Source organism: Etheostoma cragini, chromosome 19 (assembly GCF_013103735.1).
Source record: "Etheostoma cragini isolate CJK2018 chromosome 19, CSU_Ecrag_1.0, whole genome shotgun sequence".
NCBI classification, from domain to species: Eukaryota; Metazoa; Chordata; class Actinopteri; order Perciformes; family Percidae; genus Etheostoma; species Etheostoma cragini.
Window position 1 is genome coordinate 17,070,028 of NC_048425.1, and position 22,826 is coordinate 17,092,853.

The 22,826-nt window shown below is 40.4% G+C and overlaps 1 protein-coding gene across 3 annotated transcripts in view; it reads left to right on the top strand.

The window, feature by feature from the left end:
• The first annotated feature begins 384 nt into the window (after window positions 1-384).
• Window positions 385-22,826, top strand: part of rap1gds1 (RAP1, GTP-GDP dissociation stimulator 1) — a 28,362-nt gene continuing 5,920 nt past the window's right edge. The window contains exons 1-8 of one of the 3 annotated variants that reach the window (XM_034901404.1): window positions 385-760; window positions 5,283-5,390; window positions 6,927-7,049; window positions 8,681-8,806; window positions 14,254-14,400; window positions 19,047-19,175; window positions 19,459-19,584; window positions 21,525-21,668. In XM_034901404.1, coding sequence (XP_034757295.1) covers window positions 757-760; window positions 5,283-5,390; window positions 6,927-7,049; window positions 8,681-8,806; window positions 14,254-14,400; window positions 19,047-19,175; window positions 19,459-19,584; window positions 21,525-21,668 — 907 coding nt within the window. In that variant the 5' untranslated portion in view covers window positions 385-756. Of the gene's footprint in view, window positions 761-5,282; window positions 5,391-6,926; window positions 7,050-8,552; window positions 8,596-8,680; window positions 8,807-14,253; window positions 14,401-19,046; window positions 19,176-19,458; window positions 19,585-21,524; window positions 21,669-22,826 lie in introns of those variants that run through there. The other 2 variants (XM_034901405.1, XM_034901406.1) reach the window with 2 other exon arrangements.

Below are 22,826 nucleotides of genomic sequence, written 5' to 3' on the forward strand. Positions count from 1 at the left end.
AACCCAGAGTTAAAAAGATAAGATAAAAAAAATCCGCTGATCTGAGCAGGAATATTCTGCATAGTGCTCTGGCTGCTTATATCTTCTGTTGCTAAGTAACGAGTATGACCGGTCCAAGATGGCGGCTGGAAATCTCGCGCTCAGCAGCCAATGCGGCATCTAATCTTTATTATGTCTATGGTGGTGACGGTGCGGTGGACATGGCAAATCCCGTTGGAGACCTACATACCACACTGTCTTTTCTTGCCCACAGTCAATATCTAGATGTCTGGTTAGTATCTAGTTGAGGCGTTAAGAAATGTCTTAGGCTGCCACCTACCGGCGCTGTGTTCTATGCTTGTTAAAAGCTTTTATTTTTTACGTTGTAAGCGGAAGTCGTACACTCATCCCTTCTAGCTGACTTGGCTGTGGCATGACGTCCAGGGAAGCGCCACCCAGCAGGTCTCGACTGTTGTGTGGATATGAGAGGAAGTTAGATGTATTAATCTTGTAGTCACCCGGTGTACAGGCCACTGTACAGCAGCATCCATCTGAACGGGACTGCCCGGCCGGTCTGGTGGCTGCTGTCGGTACCTAGCTAACACTAACTGGCTAGCTAGCTAACCACAACCCGCTAACTTCACCAGTTTAAAGCGGTTTAAGGGACGAACAGTGTGGGGAAAGCGGGGCCTTTGGCCACTAACGTTACGACTCGGTTTACCGCTGCCCTGGAGAGCTTAACACCCCGTTTTTTTCCCGGAGCAACATACTGCTGAGATGGGTGAGTAATGTTGGACAGCTAGCAACCAGCTCACTCTGAACATAGTTGGCTAACAATATCGGTTTTTAACCACTTAGCTAGCTAAACCATGAAATGGTTACTATTTAAACGCACTACTGCTGACGTTATGTACAATGCAGTAATGCTACTATACCACTTCCTTCTATAGTTTTCTGCTTCATTACTCTGACGTTAATGTTAGTTATATGAAAAGCTGACTGTAGCTGAATCATGTGTACGTGCGCGCGCGTGTCTGCTTCAGTCTTCGGGTGGGGTAGCTTCCCTGACTCTCCGTCCACTATCTCTTAGTGGTCGTGATTTTCTTTCCATTTAGCAACGCTAGCTCTGCAACTATGTACTCGCATTGCCCTCGTTCTTTCTCATTGCTCGAAATGGCCTGTAGGTCCCAATTGCTAAATGAATGTGCATCACCTGAAATGGCAGTGCTGTTAATGGTGTAGATGGCACTCCTCCATCTCCACAGCTGTTATGCAATAGGATCCAGCTGCCCACTTTCTGTTGCTGTTTATACTGCACAGCTCTCTATAATGCACTGCTTATTGGGGGGTTGGAGCACAGGCCTGTGACTGTTGTAGTCCTCTCTAAATGAAATTGACATTAAAAACATGCTGTATATAACTAAATTTTACCTTGCTGTCTATCACATTTGAAAACCAATTCCCATATGAGGCGGTGACATCCATCAGTTGCCTCTGGAGCAATATTTGACAGTTCATGAGATATTTCATAAGGTCTAATCCCAGGCTGCATCACTCATTGTCATTTGATTTATGCCATCTATTATGGGGGACGGATGATGTGTTTGTTGTGCACTGAACAAGCAACTGACAGAAAAAACTAGATCACTGAAACAATGTCTGCAATCCTAACATGCAATTTATCATTACCTGGTTTGATGGCACGATGCTGGAAGAACATTTTACTTTTATTTCAACAATATTAAGTATTTCTTGAAAATTAGACTTATTCTCTATTCGGCAGCTCGATTACATTTAAAGGCAGCACAAATGACGTGAATATTTCATTTTGCCCTGGAGTGGAAACGCTGTTAGAGTGCATTCTGGACCAAGCCTGACAGGTCAGTCCTAATCAGATTTTCCTGAGAATGTAGATTGTAAGGTATCCAAAAACATGTCAGTGTATTGCTGAGACTGTAAATCGTTGTGTTTGTATATATAAAGTATGGCTCAAGTAAAGAAGTATCTCTTTACTGGAGATATGGAGCAGTTGTCAAATATCCCAAAATGCATCTCTATCAAACATTTCTTAGAAGTTCTCATAGTCTAAACTTAGCTAGCCTATGGTTGCATCTCATAACCCTTATCTGAGAGTCCCTCGACTCCTCGGTCCTCGGCTGAACCGGAAGTTATTCTGTCCCTCCTTGGTGTATGTCATCCCACGTCCCATCCTCTCTTTTTTCTGCCATATGTGCATCGAGGAGGGATCAGCGAGGATACACGAGGGTGGCCTTCCCAGAAGCCGTGCAGCTGAAGGAGTTGCTAACTTGGCCCATACAGCCGACAAATGCATGCCACGCTTCAGAGGACCGGACGTCTTGTCCCTCTAAAACACATTTGCTTGTTGTCTCTCTCTTCGCATGATTCCCTCGGACTAAGACGCAAGGAAGGGAGGCAAGTTTGGGATATGCGATGCAACCTATTTCGACGACGTTCCCATCTCGGGATTATTAAGGTGCTGCCAGAAATTCTGCCTGGATGTCTCAGTTTCTGCTTCCTTTGTGTTGGCGTTCTAACCTCCGGTGGATTTCTGAGGACTCTGGGAAACTGCTCCTCAGATCTTAATCCAGACAGCTAGCTAGGCTATCTGTTAGGGGTGCGACGAGACACCCAGCTCAAGATACGAGACACGAGATTGGGTTCACAAGATCAAGACGAGACAAGATTTTAACACCATTTTACGGAAACCTTCAATGAAGAAATAAGACCAGAAAAATAGTCCTTTATTCAATCGAAAGTCACAAAGTGAAAACCGAGCACTGAAAGGCTGTGCCATAAACTGAAACTTAAGTTGACAAAAAAGAGGAATAAAAATAATCCTCTTTTGGAAATTGTCATTGCCTTAATTAAAAAATGAGGAAAATCGAACTTTTAAGGATGCCAATTTTCTTTGACAATGAATAATGTATCATAAATAAATAAGTGTTCTTCCTATGTTAAAATAAAGGGGGCATAAGTATACACACCCCTGTTTCCATAGAGGCAGGCAGGTTTCTTATTATTGAAGGCCAGTATCCAGGATACTATGCATCCTAATAAAGTTCCCTTGGCCTTCGGAATAAAAATAGCCCCAGATCATCCCAAACCCTTCACCCTACCTAGAGATTGGCATGGTTTTATTTCAGTTAGACTAGCTGGTTTGATTTGCATCGAGAGATGATTTTATGGAAAGTACCACACAGAGATCATGCGGCTGACAAATGACTAGGAACACATTGCTTGTTTGCTAGAAAGTAAATTTTCGGGGCGACAAGACAATAAATGGCAGAGTTAGTCTGAAAGAATAAAAACTATGCCGCCGATATGGCAAACGTTTTGTCTCTAAAGCCGATGAAAGGAGCAAGCTGATCAAGATTGTAAAGTGTAAGACACTGGCTTAGAAATTTTTGTATACTTAGTTTGCACTTTATTGCATGACATGTTTCCCACTCATTACCTGTATTAACTGCACCTGTTTGAACTCGTTACCTGTATAAAAGACACCTGTCCACACACTCAATCAAACAGACTCCAACTTCTCCACTATGGCCAAGACCAGAGAGCTATGTAACAACATCAGGGATAAAACTGTAGACCTGCACAAGCTGGGGGGGCTACAGGACAACATGCAAGCAGCTTGGTGAGAAGGCAACAACTGTTGGTGCAATTATTAGAAAATGGAAGAAGTTCAAGATGACGGTCAGTCTTCCTCGGTCTGGGACTCCGTGCAAGACCTCACCTTGTGGGGCATCAATGATCATGAGAAAGGTGAGCGATTAGCCCAGAACTACACGGCAGGACCTGAAGGGAGATGGGACCACAATCTTGAGGAAAACCATTAGTAACACGCTACGCCGTCATGGATTAAAATCCTCCAATGCATGCAAGGTCCCCCTGCTCAAGCCAGCGCATGTTCTGAAGTTTGCCATTGACCCTCTTGGTGATCCAGAGGAGGGAGAAGGTCATGTGGTCTGATGAGACAGAAATAGAGCTTTTTGGTCTAAACTCCAGTCGCTCTCCAGCCCCAAGAACACCATCCCAACCGTGAAGCATGGAGGTGGAAACATCATTCTTTGGGGATGCTTTTCTGCAAAGGAGACAGGACGACTGCAGCGAATTGAGAGGAGGATGGATGACAGGGGCCATGTACGGCGAGATCTTGGCCAACAACCTCCTTTCCTCAATAAGAGGATTGAAGAGGGGTTGTGGCTGGGTCTTCCAGCATGACAACCACACGAAAACACACAGCCAGGGCAACTAAGGAGTGGCTCCGTAAGAAGCATCTCAAGGACCTGGAGTGGCCTAGCCAGTCTCCAGACCCGAACGCAATAGAAAATCTTTGGAGGGAGCTCGAAGTCCGTATAGCCCAGCGACACACCTGAAACCAGAAGGTCTGTATAGAGGAGTGGGCCCAAATCCCTTCTGCAGTGTGTGCAAACCTGGTCAAGAACTAAAGGAAACGGATGATCTCTGTAATTGCAAACAACTGTTTATTTACCAAATATTAAGTTCTGCTTCTCTGATGTATCAAATACTTATGTCATGCGAAAAAATGAAGGGAATTATTTAAAAATCATACAATGTGATTTTTCTGGATTTTTCTTTTAGATTCCGTCTCACACAGTTGAAGTGTACCATGGTAATAATTACAGAAATTAGAGACCCCTTCATGCTTTGTAAGCAGGAAAACCTGCAAAATCAGCAGTATATGAAATACTTGTTCTCCCCACTGTATATTTATTGTGTTTTTGCTTTCTTTACAGCATAAACAAGCGCAACCACAGAGAAAATCCAGCATGCACAAACAGCGCAGTAATTACTTGTTTTTATTAAGATTTATAAAACCCAACCAAGTGTACGTGAGGCTTTTTAAATCTGACTGAAATCTGACTGCATATGTGTATATCTGTCTTTGTCTCAACAAAAGACTCTAAACCGCATTGACAGTTGAGGAGAATAATCAGCTGGAGCGAAGCAAAAGGGGCATTTTCCCTGGGGTTTTAGAACGCTCTGGTGCAAATGATGTATGTGTGTGTCCTTCTGACACTGTATGTGTCACTGTGTAGTGTGTGCCCACATGAAGCAAAATGCAGCATGTGTGAGCAGAAGACGAGTGGACGCCTGTCCTGTGCGTCAGCTCGTCGTCCAGATGCTTTCCACATTGTTTTTTACCTTCAAAAGCCGTATAATGGCAGATAAACCCTGAAATACCAGTACTGGCCGTCGTTCATCTCCCTAAAAGAAAAACCTTTGAAAATGTGTTTCTGAAATGTTTTTGTTCTCAGACAACCTAAGTGAAGCCCTGGAGAAGCTGAAGCTAGCGTCCACAGACAGAGCCACTGACAGCGTGGAGAGCTGTCTGGACTGCCTGCTGAAAGCACTCGCCAACAACAGTGAGTAGAGTTACATTGTTGTGAGTTTTCCATAAGGGTCTCTGGCAATCTGCCTACTATGGACTGTGTGTGTTACCTCCAAATGTTATAAGAATAGGGCACAAAACCCACCACAGAAGCTTTATCATATCTGTCATGTCATCTCTACACTGTGCTTTTTTGTTTCATTACGATCTAACGTTAACATACTGCTAACTATTAAGTTAGTTTTTCAAATTTTGGGGGCTGCTGGGACATGTCCGGTTGTGTAGTGTTCGGTTTAGAAGCCTTTATTGGTGATTTTTCACGTTCCAATGTCCCGCTATATATTTCGCTGCAGTAGCTCCAGCTGATACTACTAGCCTCGTTCGAGATGACCTGCGCCTTGCCTGTAAAGTGAACGAGAGCAGGCAGCAGCGGCAAGGGGTGGTGATAAAAAGCTGCGTTAAAGTCGGACAGTTTCCAGCAGATTTTAGCCGCCTTCAGGCTGAACAGGAAGTGACAGAAACACTGTGGTGCGATTCCGATTTAATAAAATGTTATCCCATATATCAGCTTATACACAGTCTCCGGTTGTTTTAAATATGACAGAGTAGCTCTCAAAATGCTCTACATGCAATCTGTTGCTGATGTTAATTAAAAACACACCGTATGTGATCCGTAATCTGAACACATTTAGTCTCTCTGACTTCTAAACGTCACCATCAGCCACACCACGTGTGTTCTCTACAGACCATGACTTTAAGTCAGACCAATAGCCGTTAAATCCCTCCGATTCAAAAGCAATAAAAAGTTTATAATAAACGTCATCATGTCGAGTTCATTGTGAACCAATCAGCTGAGAGGCTGGCGTTGCTCTGGGTCCATTTGGGTCTTGCAGTTGGTGAAAAGTAACTGCATGGCCTGCGTCTCAGAACTGCCTCTGCCTTGCTACTGTGAGATTATCGTTGCCTTCGTGTGTATGACGTCAGAGCAAGTTGGACACAAATCTAACCGGCATGCAACGGGCGACGATCACCGATGATCGATTCTGTGCAGACCTGGCTCATCTCGAACGAGCCTAATGAAACCTAACTGGAACGCAGCGAAGACTCGAGGAAACAGGCTGGCCAATCCAGAGCAGACTGGGCTTTTTTGGGAGGGGGACTTAAAGAGACAGGCGCCCCAGGAGAGTGTCACATACAGAGGGTAAATTTGCAGGTTGCACATGTCAATCAATAATCAATCAAAATTGATCTAAATAGCACTTTACAGCAACCAGCAGGTATCCAAAGTGCTGATGTTAACATCAGAAACCAAGAGTAAAAACAAATATCATAACATAGAAAACTGTAAAATAAAAAAATTAAATTGTCACACCGCTGCTACGCATTTAAAGCCAGACTAAACATTCGTTTCGCAAGTAGTTGTTCAAGTTGTTTTTAAAATACTCACCCTGTCTTTTGCCCAAAGAAATTATACGGCTATTGCATTGATATTGACAATATTTAGTAACCTTGCATTTCTGAAAGCATGCGTTAATGTGACTGAATATCCTCACTTTTTTTTCTGCTGCAGACACCGAGGCCAGTGTAAAGATCCAGGAGATGGGCATTCTTCCCCTGCTTCCTACCCTGCTGACCCCCCAGTCCTCCTGCACCCCTAAAGTGGCCAACATCATAGCTGAGGTGGCCAAAAATGGTGAGGTTCGGTTTCCCAGCCCATCCACCCAGGAACATCCTGACTTTCTGTTCCTCCATTTATCAGTATTTTATTTTTTACACTGTCTATAGCTCTCATCCATTGACTTTGTCCATGTTTTCTTCATGAAGGCATTATTTGGTGGAACAGTGGAGCAACCATGTTAGTAATGGATATTTTAGTACTTTTCTATGATTGAAATATTTCAAGAATCAGACAGTGGGATGTTTTATTGTCAGGTCATTTTAGACTGGGCTAGTTTAAGCAGCCCGTTATAGCGGAGGGACACAAACCTTGCATAACTGCAGTGTCAGAGGGCTTCAAGTCTCCATAATGCAGGGGAAGCAGTGGAAGCTTTTAAAGTAGAAAAAGAAAGCATGACTAGAACTTGGGGCAAGAAAAGGTTAGGATAATGAATGGGTATTTAGCAGCTTGCAAGACGGCAGCTAATGATCACTCCCCAGCGGTTTGCCAAGCCTGGCACCAACCCGCTGGCATTTATCTGTCACTGCTCCCGGAATAGTCTACAAGCAGCCAAGTGACTGCTGGGCTAAAGACAACTCCCTCTCCGTCTGACAGTTTGAACTGACATGATTGTTTAAAGCTGCACCAGACGAAAGTTGTAAATTGTAAAATCCTCCGAATCAGAAAAGGTTTCCAAGGAATTATCCAGAACCATATTGATATGAAACAAATGGGTGCAAACTAGCTGTTTAGCATAGGATAAAGAAGGCTGAATGAGTTGAGTGCACAATGTGAAAAAATATGACCAAAATGACAATCACAATTATTTTGATCAAAATTTTGATCGCGATTATTCTCACGATTATTTGTTGATTTTAACCAAAACAAATTTTATTGTCACATAGGCTAATTATAACTACGAGAGGGAGTGTGATGGACACTACTCACAGAGAGACGGCTGATCATTATGAACGAGTCCAGCACGGGTCGAACGGCGGGTACAAACGTCGTGTGTATGAAATGTCTGAAGTTATGTTCATCACGCTGCATTTTTATGAACTATGATATTCTGGCCATGGGTCACATCTCATGCCCAGTTCCAGGTCCAGCAGCTCCGTCTAAAACTGTGGACTAATGTCAGAAGTGTGGACCGGCGGCCTCTCTGTGGCCGGGGCACGGAGGGAGAGTAGAGGAGAGATCCCACACAGGCACGGCTTTACGAAATGGGTCATGTTATGAAATGACAATTTAAAAAATAATCGCTCGATCACGCAAATTTGATCGTGGAAAGTCAAAATCGTGATCGCGATTAAAATTCGATTTTAAGCCCTAATTTCCCCTATGCTTTACTTAATGTGATTTATTGAATAGTTCATATTTGCAACCAGATATTACTTTGAAGATTAATCGGTAAGACTAAAAAAGTGTGATATAAACGCTTTTTATTTACATTTACTTACAGCATTTAAAAAGTCTCCGCCTATGCATCAGCAACAGTTCAAATCTTCATGACATTTTACCTTTCTGTATTTGTTCAAGGCATCACTACATGTACGACACTATCAGTAAAGTTGCAGGACATGTGAGTAATGAAGCACTTTGATGCTCTTAACCTAGACAGACTGACCTGATATCCACTATCTGTCACACACCTTTCCCACTTTCAGAGTTCATGCGGAGTCCTTGTGTTGAAGCCTGCCTCATCCCTCCGCTCATTCAGCTGTTAAACTCCAGCGACCAGGAGGTTTTACTGCAGACTGGCCGGGCTCTTGGCAACATCTGCTATGACAGCCGTAAGTAGGAGTTTGATTTGCTTAGAATACACCGAATCCCTCGTGGGCCTTGTCATCACCAGCACACAGTAATAGAAAATACGTCATTAAAAAGGATTCTTGCTTTTGAGCTACACCAGACAAACTTTTGATGTTTGACAATGTGTTTCAGCTACAAATATCTTTTATTTGGGTTGTCACAGTGAATGCAGGGACATTTTTGTTGAGCTCTTCGCACCCAGATTTTATTTACTACATTTGCAAAGAGGGCACTGCAGATGCTCCCTTGCTGTCTGTTTGGGTTGAACACTTCAGTTAAATTTCCTCTAATATCAAAGCAAATAGTTTATTTGGTAGTCTCGCGTTGCCAGACCTTCCTCCTCAGTGCTGGGGTTAAAACAACACAAAGAAAACGGAAGGTAAGGGACATCCGGCTGAAAAGAAGGACATTTGGAGGAATTTCCAGCTGTACTGGAGCAATCCTGCAAGTGGAATGTCGTGGATATAGACGGGAAACACATAAGATGCCATATTATTGTAATAATACAGCATCTGGTCCACAGAGGCAGAGAAGGTTGCTCCTCCTCAATTTTCTGAGAGGCAATCGGGAGATCATTTAAAACAAAAAAAAGAAGTAATTTGTTGAAATAAACCCTAACCAAATCTCAGTTTCTTTTATTTATATCATAATATTTATGATATATATATATTTTTTTTTTTCAATTTCTATTTGTAATTCTTGATTAAAGTGCTTCAACAGGGACACCTGCAAGTCAGGATGGGAAATTGCAGTCTGGAGAACAAGCTCCGTTGCGCGACATCTCCTATATCAATTTTATGTTATTTTTTTATGCTCATCTGTTATTGGCCAAAATACTTATTATGATGCTCTAAGGGACTCTCTAACCAATAAACAACCAGAAAACAAGATTGACATCCCATTGGTCTAATGATAATTGATAATGACAATTGATAAATTTCATCTTCAATTCTAAGAGCGAGGAATTGGCAGTGATCTTTTTTACAGTTGATGGTGGTTAAGCAGTCATGTTTCATACAGTAACATATGAGAAAATAAAGTAAATTATAACGTGCAAATTACGAACTAGCCGTATTTTAAACACAACGCAAAAAAATAATTTGATTACGTTTTTTTCAACAGAGGGCAAACTTCCTTTTTCAGATTCAGGTATACCTTTATCATCCAGCGAGCGGTAGAAGTTTAATAATACTTGTGTTAGCTAACGCAATAGTTAGCTTGTTGTAGCATCCCAAAGGACCCGTAAGCTAAAGAGAGGATGTAGAGCTCCTCTGCTGGTGCTGCCACTGTTTGGGACTCGGCACCTGGTGTAGGCAACAGACCGCTGCCTGTCATGGAGGATGTTCAGTAGGGCTGTGCCAAATACCATTTGTCAAGCTTCGGTGCTTTTCAACCAGGAATATTCAAAGCTTTGGGGTGGCGGCAGAGGCGATAGAAACCATCATTTCCAGCACTTACGCACATGAAGGCAGCTTTTGGAAAAAGAGAAAAAATGAAAAGTGACGAAGCGACTGATTTGTTGTTGCAGCACACAGTCACCTGTTGTTACACAAACTGTTACAAAGTTTCACTGTTACTAGGGTTGGGCGATGTCCCCTAAATTGGCAGTTGACCGTAAAACGTTGTGATGGGCGATGATATCTATTAGAGAGGACAGCTTTAGACATGAAAGGGGAGAGAGTGTGACCGACATGCAGCAAGGGGCCAAAGGTCAGAATCGAAAAGAGTGAACAGCCGCCACTGCTTAGGAAATGTATTACTGAGTTGATATGGAAATATACATAGTGAGTATACAATACATACAAATCAACAGCACTTACACACAACTTACAATTACATATGGAACATGACAATACAGCACACAACGGAAACACTCACTTTTATTTCACATGACAGCTTAGATGATTAACTTAAAAGAATGACTTTCAATTAAGTTTTGTTTATAGTATCCAATCCTAAGGGTTATATCAAGACACTTCACAGATGGAGTAGGTCTAGACCACACTAATTTACAAAGACCCAACAATTTCCCATGAGCCATCATTTGGTGCAACAGTGGAGAGGCAGAAACCTTGAATGGTGAGTAAAAGCTTCAGGCAGACCCAAGCTCTTTGTGGGCGACATCTGTCACTGCTGGTTTTGAAACAGACACTGATACAGATATATAGAAATATGATGCATACTAATCATAGCAGTTGGAATGGTGAACAGTGGCAGTTATAGTAACAATAAAGATAATGGAACTATGACTAGTAAGAAATAGTTGTAGCAGGGCCTTGCGGTGCAAAGGAGGGAGTAGCGGGGTGTTGCGGAACGTAGTAGGACGGGGGGGTTGCAGAGCTTAGTAAGGCACAGCAGAGCGTTGAGCAAGACCACAGCAGCTGCAACCATATTTCTTAATGCACATCCAGTTAGCATGGGTTCTATGGAAAATGTAGTCTTGACTTTGAGAACCACGTGTTACAACAACCATGTTGCACAGTACCCCATTTGTTTAGTGATAAGCAAACAATAAGCTAAGGTGTTGCTATTTATTTGACAATAATGTAAATGTGTTGGAAAATGCTACATTTGGCATCTTTGTGATATTTCTGCTCTAAGAAAGTTTCATTAGTGAATATGCCAGTGAGTATTTAACTATTGACCGCAGGGAAAAGCAGCACAATGTAAGCCTGATTTTACAGCCAGCTTTAGAGGCTTTAATCACAGCTGTCCGTCGTGCCGCATAGTTTCTCCATTAGTTGAAAAGCTGGTTATCTGTGGAATCTGGTGGGCTGTGACATTTGTTGGAGTGGAGGGGGTCTCAGCAAGCTGGCATGGTTTTACGATAGGCGCAGTGATCGTGTGGAGAAGCATCTGCTTTCTACCTTTTAAATAAACGCACTGTAATAAAGGAGACGTTGCTTTCGTAAAATAGATCCAACAGGATCTTTTAAAACCACTTCCAATAAAACAGGATGTTGACAGGTCACATATTTAAAAACTGAGTTCACTTAATCACGGGTCTTAGTACATTATATACAACAAAAAGATAATAACATTGCATAAAAACATTTTTTACATTTGATGACGTTTAAATCTAAAAATCAGTGTATATTTGTCACAAATTATGTTGATCTTTACGTAAAAAGTTTACGTTATTAATGAGGGTAAAGATAATTAGGGTTAAGGGTATACTCGGATACATGACCCACGTCTAGTGACCCCTTACAATGTGACGGCGCATCTGAGCTCCTTTCAGATGTCTTTTTTTGGCAGACTACCATGGCCTCAGGCTTTGAGCTGCTGACATCCCATCCCAGATGCTTCCCACTCAAACTGACCCTGGAGTTCCCAGGTTGATAAAGCCAGCAAAACTCACTTTGAAAAAGGAGCTACCAACGAAAGCTTTCCACTCATTCGCCGTTCGTAGATACAACGCTGTCCTTTGCAGAGTCCAACAAGCAGACTGCTCGACATACTAGAGAAAGTGAACTTGCTCTGGTTATGCAAGGGTGGATGGTTCTTATCAACAGCCTCAGCAGCCAACATTTCCGGAGAAGCCCTCAGAAGCAACCCCAAGAGGCAGTGTCATAAACCTTCTCTACGTCGACGAGCACGGAAACCACATTGCTTCTCCTGATCATTATGTTCTAAGCCTGACGCCTCCTTCACCGGCACGAGATGTAGACTGCAATAAGACCGCAATAATGCAGTCGAATAAGTCTAATAAGTATATTTTAATAATAAGTAACTCTTAGAAGAGAGAACAATCATCCGAAATTCATTCCAAGTCAAAGACCAAGGAAAAGGTTCCGCCACAACAAACCGTCTGCATGAAGTGCTGCTCGAGTGTGTAGAAAGTGCCCATCTGGTGCTCTACAGCTCGGGGATCCTTTGAAGAATCTGAGGCACTCGAGGATAATGATTAATGCTTTTCGTATCTCTTAGCTATTAAGTCATTTAAACATGCCTACACATAGCAAAATGTTTTATTATGAAAACAAACATATTTCTACATACTGTGTGTGTGCGCACACACCTCATTCAATGCGTTTTCTTTATTTTCATGATTATTTACATTGTAGATTATCACTGAAGGCATCAAAACTATGAATGAACACATGTGGAATTATGTACTTAACAAAAAAGTAGAAATAACTGAAAACATTGTCTTGTAGTTTCTTCATAGTAGCCACCCTTTGTAAATGGTCATGAAAATAAAGGAAACACATTGAATGGTGAGGTGTGTTCAAACATACAGAAACACACACACACACACACACACACACACACTGGCTTGCATAAGTTTACACAACCATTCCAAAGTTGACTAAAAACAAATTAATCTAACCAACTAAACTTATTAATGCCTAAATTAAAAAATAGAAACTTTTTTTAAAAATGTTTAAGGACACCAATTCTCTTTTTGAATTAATAATGTATTGTAAATAAATGTAAAATAAATGTTCTTTCTTAAAATTCAGGGGACATAAGGAAGTGCACCCCTATGTTAAATTTCCATAGAGACAGGCAGATGTTTATTTTCAAAGGCCCAGATCATCCCACACCCTTCACCATACCTAGAGATTGGCATGGCTTTATTTCAGTTAGCCTAATAGATGGTTTGATTTGCATGGAGAGATGATCGTATGGAAAGTACCCATTTCCAGATGTGAGAGATGGTGGAAGGTATGTGATGATCTGGGTCAATTTTAATTCCAAAGGCCAAGGGAACTTTATCAGGATGCATAGTATCGTGGATCCATCTGACCTTTAAAATTAAAAATCTGCTCACTCTGAGAATTTAACATAGGGGTGTATGCATACTAATGCCCCCTGTATTTTAAGGAAGACCACTTATTTATTTACGATACATTATTCATCAACAAAGAAAAATTGTGTCTTTAAAGGTTGTCTTTTTCAGATTTTTGGAGTTAAGACATTAAGATCAATTTCCATAAGATGTTTTTTTATTCCACTTTTTAGTCAACTTTAGCATGCGGGTGTGTTAACTTATGCAAGCCACTGTGTGTGTAATATAATACAATATATAAACACACACATGCGCATATGTAGGCATCTAACTCTACAGAAACGTAGATGGCCACCATTGTGATGTGGCATTGTATTGTATACATCTAATTCTAGGTTTTTGAATGGATGTCAATAACAAAATGCCTTTATCAGATAGACTAGATGCCTCATGTGAACTGCAAGCTGGGGGTCATATAGGTTGTGGTCATAAATATTTTCCTTAAAACTTATTTTATTCAGCATCTCGACTGTTTTATAGTCTTTGTTTGCATTGTTTTGTATGTTTTGTACTGCTTACGTTTCTTTCATATGTATTTTTCAGGTTGTGGTTATGTCTCTTTTTTTTTTCCTTTATATTTTTTTTTTCCTTTTGTTTGTGGTTGATTTGTGTCCTGGCCTCTTTGTTTTGCAGATGAGGGCAGGAGTGCAGTTGACCTGGCAGGAGGGGCTCAGATAGTAGCTGAACACATTAAATCCCTCTTCCAAAATACTGAGCCGGAAAATGAGAAGCTCTTGACTGTCTTTTGTGGCATGCTGATGAACTATAGCAATGATAATGGTAATGACCATCTTCCCCCCAGAAAAACTGTTAACTAATCTTAACTAATCAGCGGATGTTCTCTTTCTTCTACGCAGATGATGTCACGCCATATTTTGTCATTCGACTGCAGGGTTGAACTGAACAGTCTATGCTTTATCTTTCTGGACTGATCTCTCTTCTGATCTTTCTACCATGCTGTCTTCTGCTTTTCCAACTGCGCCTCTGAGAGAATCTGCAGTTATTCCTATTTGCTGAGAGTTAGCTAATTTTGTCAGCTAGCGCATTTCCCTGCTGTTAGCCATGCTAGCGACGTGGCTCTAGGGATGGCTACGCTGGTTCGTCTGTCCACTACTACTACATGTTAGCATATTGATGTAAGCATTTAGCTCAAAGCACTGCTGTGCTTAAATAAAGCCTCAAAGAAGTCGCTTGTATAGCTGTAGATACTTAGTCTTGTTGCAATTTAGTTTGTGTACAGATAAAACTAATACTAACATGTTAATCAGGGAGCTTTAAAATAGTTAGTAGTTGTATTTTCAAACTTGAGACAAAGCTCGGCTGGCTGTTTACCCCTTCTTTCAGTCTTTATGCTAAGCTAGGCTAAGCATGTCCTGACTCCTTTCTAGCCTACCAATTTTTAACAAAGTAGCAAAACTCTTTTAAGAACAGTATATATTGAAGTAATTTTACCCAGATTTGTATGTTACCATTAGATATTATCTGCTGATATTAGACATTTCCAGAACTATCAGTGTCGGCATTTACAATGGCCGATTTAAAAAAAAAAAAAAAAAAAAAAAAAAAATCATCATTCATGATTCATTCATCAGAATAATTTATAATGAATAATAAATGATTCTGATGAATATGTAAAAATTAAATATTAACGGGGGGTCAGCCATGTTGTGAGTGTTGGCATTGCCCAGTCTGTCCACCAGTGGGCGCTCTACAACGTCCCTGTTGGCAACACTGATTATTTATTTTTGTTATTATGATTTTGTTCAAGGGACTTCTCTAAGTTTCATATCTAAAGTCTGTATTTTTATACATTTTATTTATCAGAACTTTAATATATTTTTATGTTCCTCTTTTCTGTTGTGACAATAAAAATAAAAACTTATTATTTTAGTGAGAACTCAAATAACTACAAACAACTCATTTTAGGGAAATCTGTTTAAGTTTTGCTACGCATTTCTGGATAATTCTTTTTCTTAATATATATTTCTGCCGATATATTGGCATATTACATTTTTTACTAACCAAATATTTGTATTGTTATCGGCCTAAAAAAATCCTTTTATTGGCAGGGCTCTAGCTACTAATCCTAAAAAGATTTCACTTTAGCCTACAGTATTACTATATGCTTTCTCTCCATATGTCTCAATCTTCATATTGTATCTGCATCACTGTGAATGGGCTTACTGTGCTATTTCGGATGAATTTACACGATCAACTGTTTTTTTTGCTAGTTTAAAAAGATTAGAAAGGTGAAATTACCTTCCGCTCTGTCCCTGCATACATCTTATTTCTGGACTATGCTACAGTTTGTGTCTTTATGAGAACGAGGCTTGTTGACGGTAGCAGGAATGGGATGTGACGACTTTGGATCTCTTGCCAAGTGTCGTTTGGCTCTAGATGATGGTTGGATCTGTTTGGCTGGGTGATGCAAGGTCTTTGGTTTACAACACAATGAATGTTTTTTTGTGGCTTTCTGCAGCTTTTTGCATCTAGCTAACTCTTCATATTGAGCTGATGTTATGACAACTATTTAAATACAAGTGCATTAGATAAAAAGAATCTCTTAAGAAAACCACATGCTGTAATGTTATATCCTTTATCCCCAATAAGGGCAATGCTTCATCATTGTCTAGGAGAGCCAGACCAATACTTATTTTTTGAAGATGATACAGATATAGATATTGAGTTTAAATGGTATATGGTTGATAATTTTATTTTAATAAAAACATTACATATAGACTCATGTTTGAGTAAAATGGTTATTTGATGTTTCGCACCAGTGGTGTTTGGTAGCATTTCCCAGAATGCTTTTGCTTCTTGACCTTCCCTTGTTTTTGTGGTTTAATCAAGTGGAGTGTACTTGTATAACCAATATATAAAATATCTCAAGGCTCATTAATCAGGAAACGGTTGTAACAATCAGTAGAAATACTAAGGAGTCCATGGGGTCCATTTAAATAGGATTTAATAAGAAAATTTGGTAGTGACCTCCATAAGGATTTTGTGTTTTTAGTCTTTTAAAAAAAATGCTTTGAACTAATTTCTTGGATTTATTGATGTCCAAACATGAAGCATCTTTTTCAGGTGGCCTTTTCTACTTCTTACTTCTACATGGCTTTAAGGTTTAGCTTGTGTTGCTATAGAAGTTCTAAAAAGATCTTTTTGACTATTCTTGAAACTTTAACTGGACTGCTTCCTTCTCTCTTCTGATCTGCTCATCTACACTCTTGACTTCCTCCACCACTCTGGTTTAAAAGAAGAAAAAAAATCAAAACTACATCTAAATAGACGTTTTCCTCTCCAGGCACGTAGAATAGCTCTACCACCTCTTGGCACCAAATGGCGAAAGCATCTCCTCTTCTTGTGGTGTGCATAAGGCCTTGACACCAGGCCCTGAGTGATCAAGTCTCAAGTTTCATAAACAAAACTGCATGCATAAGTTTAAATTATGATAATAATATAATCCATTTTATTTAAAGTGCCTTTCGTGACACCCAAGGTCACTTCACAAACAAAAAAATGGACAATAAAATGATAGTCATCTCATAAAGGTGCTGAGGTTCACACTAGGGACATGCAGTAGGCCTGCTGTGCGGATCTCAGTAAGCGGGTAGGGGTGTAAAACCTCCAGTTCTCCCGATAGAGTAGTGCGAGACCACCTCCCCCTCCGGATGAGCGGGGTTTACGGATGTAAACAAATCCATGCATGCGGGACTGCTCGGTTCAGGCTCGAAGAAATCATCGCTTCGGTGCCACACCTCCGCGAGACACAGAAAGTCGCCGACGCGAGAAGATCTTATATTGACCAATTCAGCTTTTTTGTCGGTTTGACTGACTGAGCATATCCGTGCCATGCTTGCAAGCCATGTAGATGTTTTTGTGATGAAATCCTCTGCGGGCATACTTTGGGTGTCAGAGAATGTTGCGTTGACACAGAAGCTCCGCAGAAGGTGCACAGCTCCCCCGTAGCCGGTAAAGTTCACTTATTAAGTATTTCCTCATCCTTACTCCAGCAGATGTAGCCTATATGTGAAGGTATTGTGGGTAAGTAGTCCTAGAGGGCTGGGCTGTGGGCTTAGGCTACTGCGGTAAACTTAACTTGCATCCTCCGGTCAACATGGTATCCCCGGTCATTGGACACCATGTCAGACTCCAACCCCGTATAAAAACAAAGTAAGGTGGAGAGATGATAAATGCGTTGCTATATTATACCATTACTATTGAACTGAGTGTGAAAATCAAATAAAATGATCAACGTATTCATGAGGAAAAGTAAAATTACTGAAAATAAACAAGCCAGACGCAGTGGCGTCAATCTTACCAGCGTTCCCGTTGCTAGGCAACCCAACCTATTGTGAGTTCCCGACATGTACCTAAGTAAGGGATGGCTTTTTTGTAATTAACATATTTTTTTTATTCTTTCAAGTAAACATTACTATGATTAATGCAAAATACACTGTAACAGCACACAAGAAAAGAAGAGTCGGTTACACACAAAAAAAAAATCTTGCTAACGTTAGCCACCATAAGCTACTGGTCATATCAGACTAAGCCTAGGCTTGTCACCACTATTTTAAATAGTGTGACGTTTCAGGTCATTCAGTGGAATTGCCGCAATCAGTGGATTTGGCTTGGTCTCGACCTTTGGAAGAGACCTAGAGCCGGAGAGTCCAAAATAAAGGAAGCTATCATAGGCTCATTGGCTTAATGTCGCCATTCACTTTAATTTATCCTCCTTAGTTTTTATTATAAACTTCCCCACATAAGAGGAATGGTTAAGACACAAGCCGATGGGTCAAATCACCTTTTCAAGGAATAAACTGAATTTATTGTCCGACTTAATGCAGCTAAGCTAACCAATTTGCTAGCTGAGCGTTAACTAGCAGAGCTTTATTTTTCCTCTTCAGTCACTTTTAATGAATTAAATGGGTTATAATAGTGAGCAAAATGCTCAGGACGATTAAACCGAACAGCAAAGGGGAAATTGAAAAAGCTCACCAGCTCAATTTGCTTGTACCACTTTCCGGTTTGACCAGGCCTAAAGGCTGTAGCATTATTATATTTAAAGAATAATTTTAAGAAGAAGAATGGGTTATTCCTTTCAAAAGTGCCATAGTCTTGCTTTAAGGTCCCACAATAACTAACTGTAATTGTAGTTACCTAGCATGCAGATCGTAAAGACATTCTAGGTAACTACAGTTTAAATTTTGCCAGCTGGCTAACACTGCAACATATTACTGAAATGTCGATGTCCTCATAAAAAGGTTAATTTCCAAATAGTCACTGTTTACTTACGTATAGGAAATTGCCTTTCAAGCTAAAATCTAATGTCACACGTTTTCCTCTTCAAGTCCTAAGCACTTCATCATGTTCAGAACAGCAGATTGACTGCCTGTCTGCATTTTGTTTTTCTTTTCTTTTTGCAGATTCCTTACAAGCTCAGCTGATCAACATGGGTGTGATTCCCACTCTGGTGAAGCTGCTCGCCATCCATTCCCACAACACAGCCCTGACAGAAATGTGTCTAATTGCCTTCGGGAATTTGGCTGAGCTCGGTTAGTATACCTAAATACTTGTTAGACAGAAGCTTGGACGGGAAAGGTGAATTTCTGATGTCAATCCAAATATCGTTTTATTTTTCTTCTTCTTTTTTTCAAAAATCTAAACCATACTAACAATAAATTAATGTAATAAACATTGGACATGGCGTGACTCACAGTTCCTTCCTACAGGGCCTCAAAATACCTTCATTGCCTAACTGGAATGCACTTGTCCAAATAGGAGAGTGGATTTCTTCTCAATCATGACGTATCTGTGATACTCCTGTGGTATTTTCAGAGTCCAGCAAAGAGCAGTTTGCCTCCACCAATATTGCTGAAGAGCTGGTGCGTCTTTTCCAGAAGCAGACGGAGCATGAGAAGAAGGAAATGATTTTTGAGGTTCTGGCTCCACTTGCAGAAAATGGTAATGTGTGTCTTTGTTCTTCTTCTTTTTTTTAAATCACTGTTAGGTCTACAAAAACCATATCCGCTGCATGGGAAGTGTAGATATTTGAGCACAAAATAATGAGAGACTGCAGATCAAAATCCTTTCCACCTGCTGTATAGTAAATTATCCTCTCTGTGTGAGTCATGCTTTCCAGGCAAGCTGCAAACTGCACAGTCATGGCAGACAGCTCTGCATTTGCCCGTTGTTTTCTCCCTCTCTCTCTCTCTCTCTCTCTGTGTTTTTGTGTGAGTGTCAGACTGAGCATCTTAAGTATTATCACCTCGGGTTGTTAGTCTCCAGGACAACGTCCTACTTTGGTCTACTCTAGAGAAACGTCGGCCTCCATCTCTTTTATTTGTCACACTGCGTCTTTTTTCTAGTACATTTCTACACAATTGAACACTTGTGTGGTGAAGTCAGAGGCTTTATATACTTTATAATTTACTGTGCAAGCGTATTAGTGACAACATTTGAGATTTATTTTTTTTTAATTTAATTTTTTAGACTGGTTTCTTTTTTAGTGCTTCTCTTTTTCTGTAATTTCCTATATTGTCTAAACATCAAAAGACATTTACATTTGAGTCTCAACACTCGTTAGATATCACTTATTCTGTATAATAATCTTTTTCAATGAATACTTTTGTCTAAAAATATCTAATAATATAAAAACACTTTCCCGTTACAAGTTGTCAGAGCCCCTGGGGATGTATTTAGTTTCTTTTTGTCCAACAGACATTCCAAACCCCAAAGATTTTCAGTTTACTATAAAACAAAACAGACAATATTTACAAGGTGTTACCAATACCCTTTTGCCATTTTTGGTAAAAAAAAAAAAAAAAAGCCTTTAAATGATTAATTGATCATCAAAATTGTTGCAGACGAATTTGGGTCACTTGGTTATTAGACTACTTCTTTCAGCTCCTTCACTTGTACTTTAAAATCCTACATAAATGTGTCAATATACATAGATATTGAGATTTTATTTTATATATTTACAAAGATATTATCCACTCATTTTCTATTGTAATTTGGATGTTTTTGATTCTTGTTCTTCTTGATCGCTTGTTTCTGCTTAAAAAAAATAAGAACCTATATAAATACACTATAATGTCTACACTGGATTGCTGTGGCATTCAAAATTCTAAATTTTAGTATTACTAAAGTATTTCCAACAAATTGTACTAAAAGTGTGATACGTAAAAGTGCACATCATGCAGAATTGCTCTTGTCAGTGTAATATTATCGTATTATAGGATCATTATTATTGATGCATTCACATGTAATGCAGTTATGCGCATTGTCAATGTGCGTATAAAAACAGCTGGATAAAAACTCAGAATATTTGAAAAAAAATGCTAGAAAATGCAACAAAATGCAATGGAAATAGACTTGGTGAATGACCATATGACCATCAAAATGAGGTTTTTATTTAACATGGGAAAACCCGTAAAAAATATGCGATCGTCTCCTTTCCAACTGCCAGTAGACGGGTATGTGTCACGGTTGTCAACGCCAACGCTCCGGAAAACGGGCGGTAACGTTTCCTGCTCCAGCTTTCCCATCCAGTACACAAAACTGCAAACTCGGCTGTAAATTCACTTGATATCTTTGCTACTAAGCTAAACTCTCATCGGCCTTGACCAATCTCTCTGCATTCACTGTCACTCTCTCACTCGCTCCGTCACAACACACTACACAGGCTGCTGGCTCTGTTTTTAGACGTGTGTGGACAATGAGGAGAGGTTACCTCAAATCTGTTCATGAAGTAAACATAAATGCTGTATTTCCATCCTGTTTTCCACATGGCGTCATTTCATTGTTCCCTCTTCTTCTACAATGGTTAACTAATTAATGGCACGTGACTGCAGCATGCTTACTGAGGTCCCCTCCCAATGTCATCCTCCTTCCCCTGCCAGATTTAATAAAGCTCCAGCTGGTGGAGGCAGGCTTGGTGGAGTGTCTCCTGGACGTTGTGGCTCAGACTGTAGATGGAGAGAGGGAGGAGGACATCGCCCAGCTCAAGACTGCCTCAGACCTCATGGTTCTTCTGCTGCTGGGAGGTAAACACTTCAGGGGGACAATGTTAACTCGTAATAATTGGTTCTAGTATTACCAATTTATACCACAAACTTGTGTTTTGTCATAAAATGTTCACCAGAAAAATTCATCGCATAAGATTTGGGTGGATTACGTTTCGGACCATGCGGTAGGCACAGGCCGCCAAATATTACCATGAAAAGAACCTGGTGTGACAGTAATTGGAAATTTACTTTAAACTGTTTGATTACTGTTGCAGCACAGATCCTGCAGCTAAATCTACATGATCAGAATCAGAAAAGGATTACAAACACACATTAAACATTAACATGAATAAACAGGATTTGCAGCAATGTGCAGTACAACAAAAATATGGTGTTTTTTGAAAATGAAACCATTTAAACCTATTGTGGTACAACCTCAAAATACAATTACAGTGGTGTGAAAAAGTATTTGCCCCCTTCCTCATTTCCTGTTCCTTTGCATGTTTGTCACACTTAAGTGTTTTGGAACATCAAACCAATTTAAACAATAGTCAAGGACAACACAAGTAAACACAAAATGCAATTTGTAAATGAAGGTATTTATTATTAAAGGTGAAAAAAAATCCAAACCATCATGGCCCTGTGTGAAAAAGTGATTGCCCCCCTTGTTAAAACATACTATAACTGTGGTTCTCCACACCTGAGTTCAATTTCTCTAGCAGCACCCAGGCCTGATTATTGCCACACCTGTTCACAATCAAGGCATCACTTAAATAGGAGCTGCTTGACACAGTAAGGTCCACCAGAAGATCCTTAAAAGCTACACATCATGCCGAGACCCAAAGAAATTCAGGAACAATTGAGAAAGAAAGTAATTGAGATCTATCACTCTGGAAAGGGTTATAAAGCCATTTCCAAAGCTTTGGTAATCCAGCAAACCACAGTGAGAGCCATTATCCACAAATGACGAAGACATGGAACAGTGGTGAACCTTCCCAGGAGTGGCCGGCCGCCCAAAATTACCCCAATAGCGCAGCGACGACTCATCCAAGAGGTCACAAAAGACCCCAAAACACCGTCAAAAGAACTGTAGGCCTCACTTGCCTCAGTTAAGGTCATTGTTCATGCCTCCACCATCAGGAAAAGACTGGGCAAAAATGGCCTGCATGGCAGAGTTCCAAGGAGAAAACCACTGCT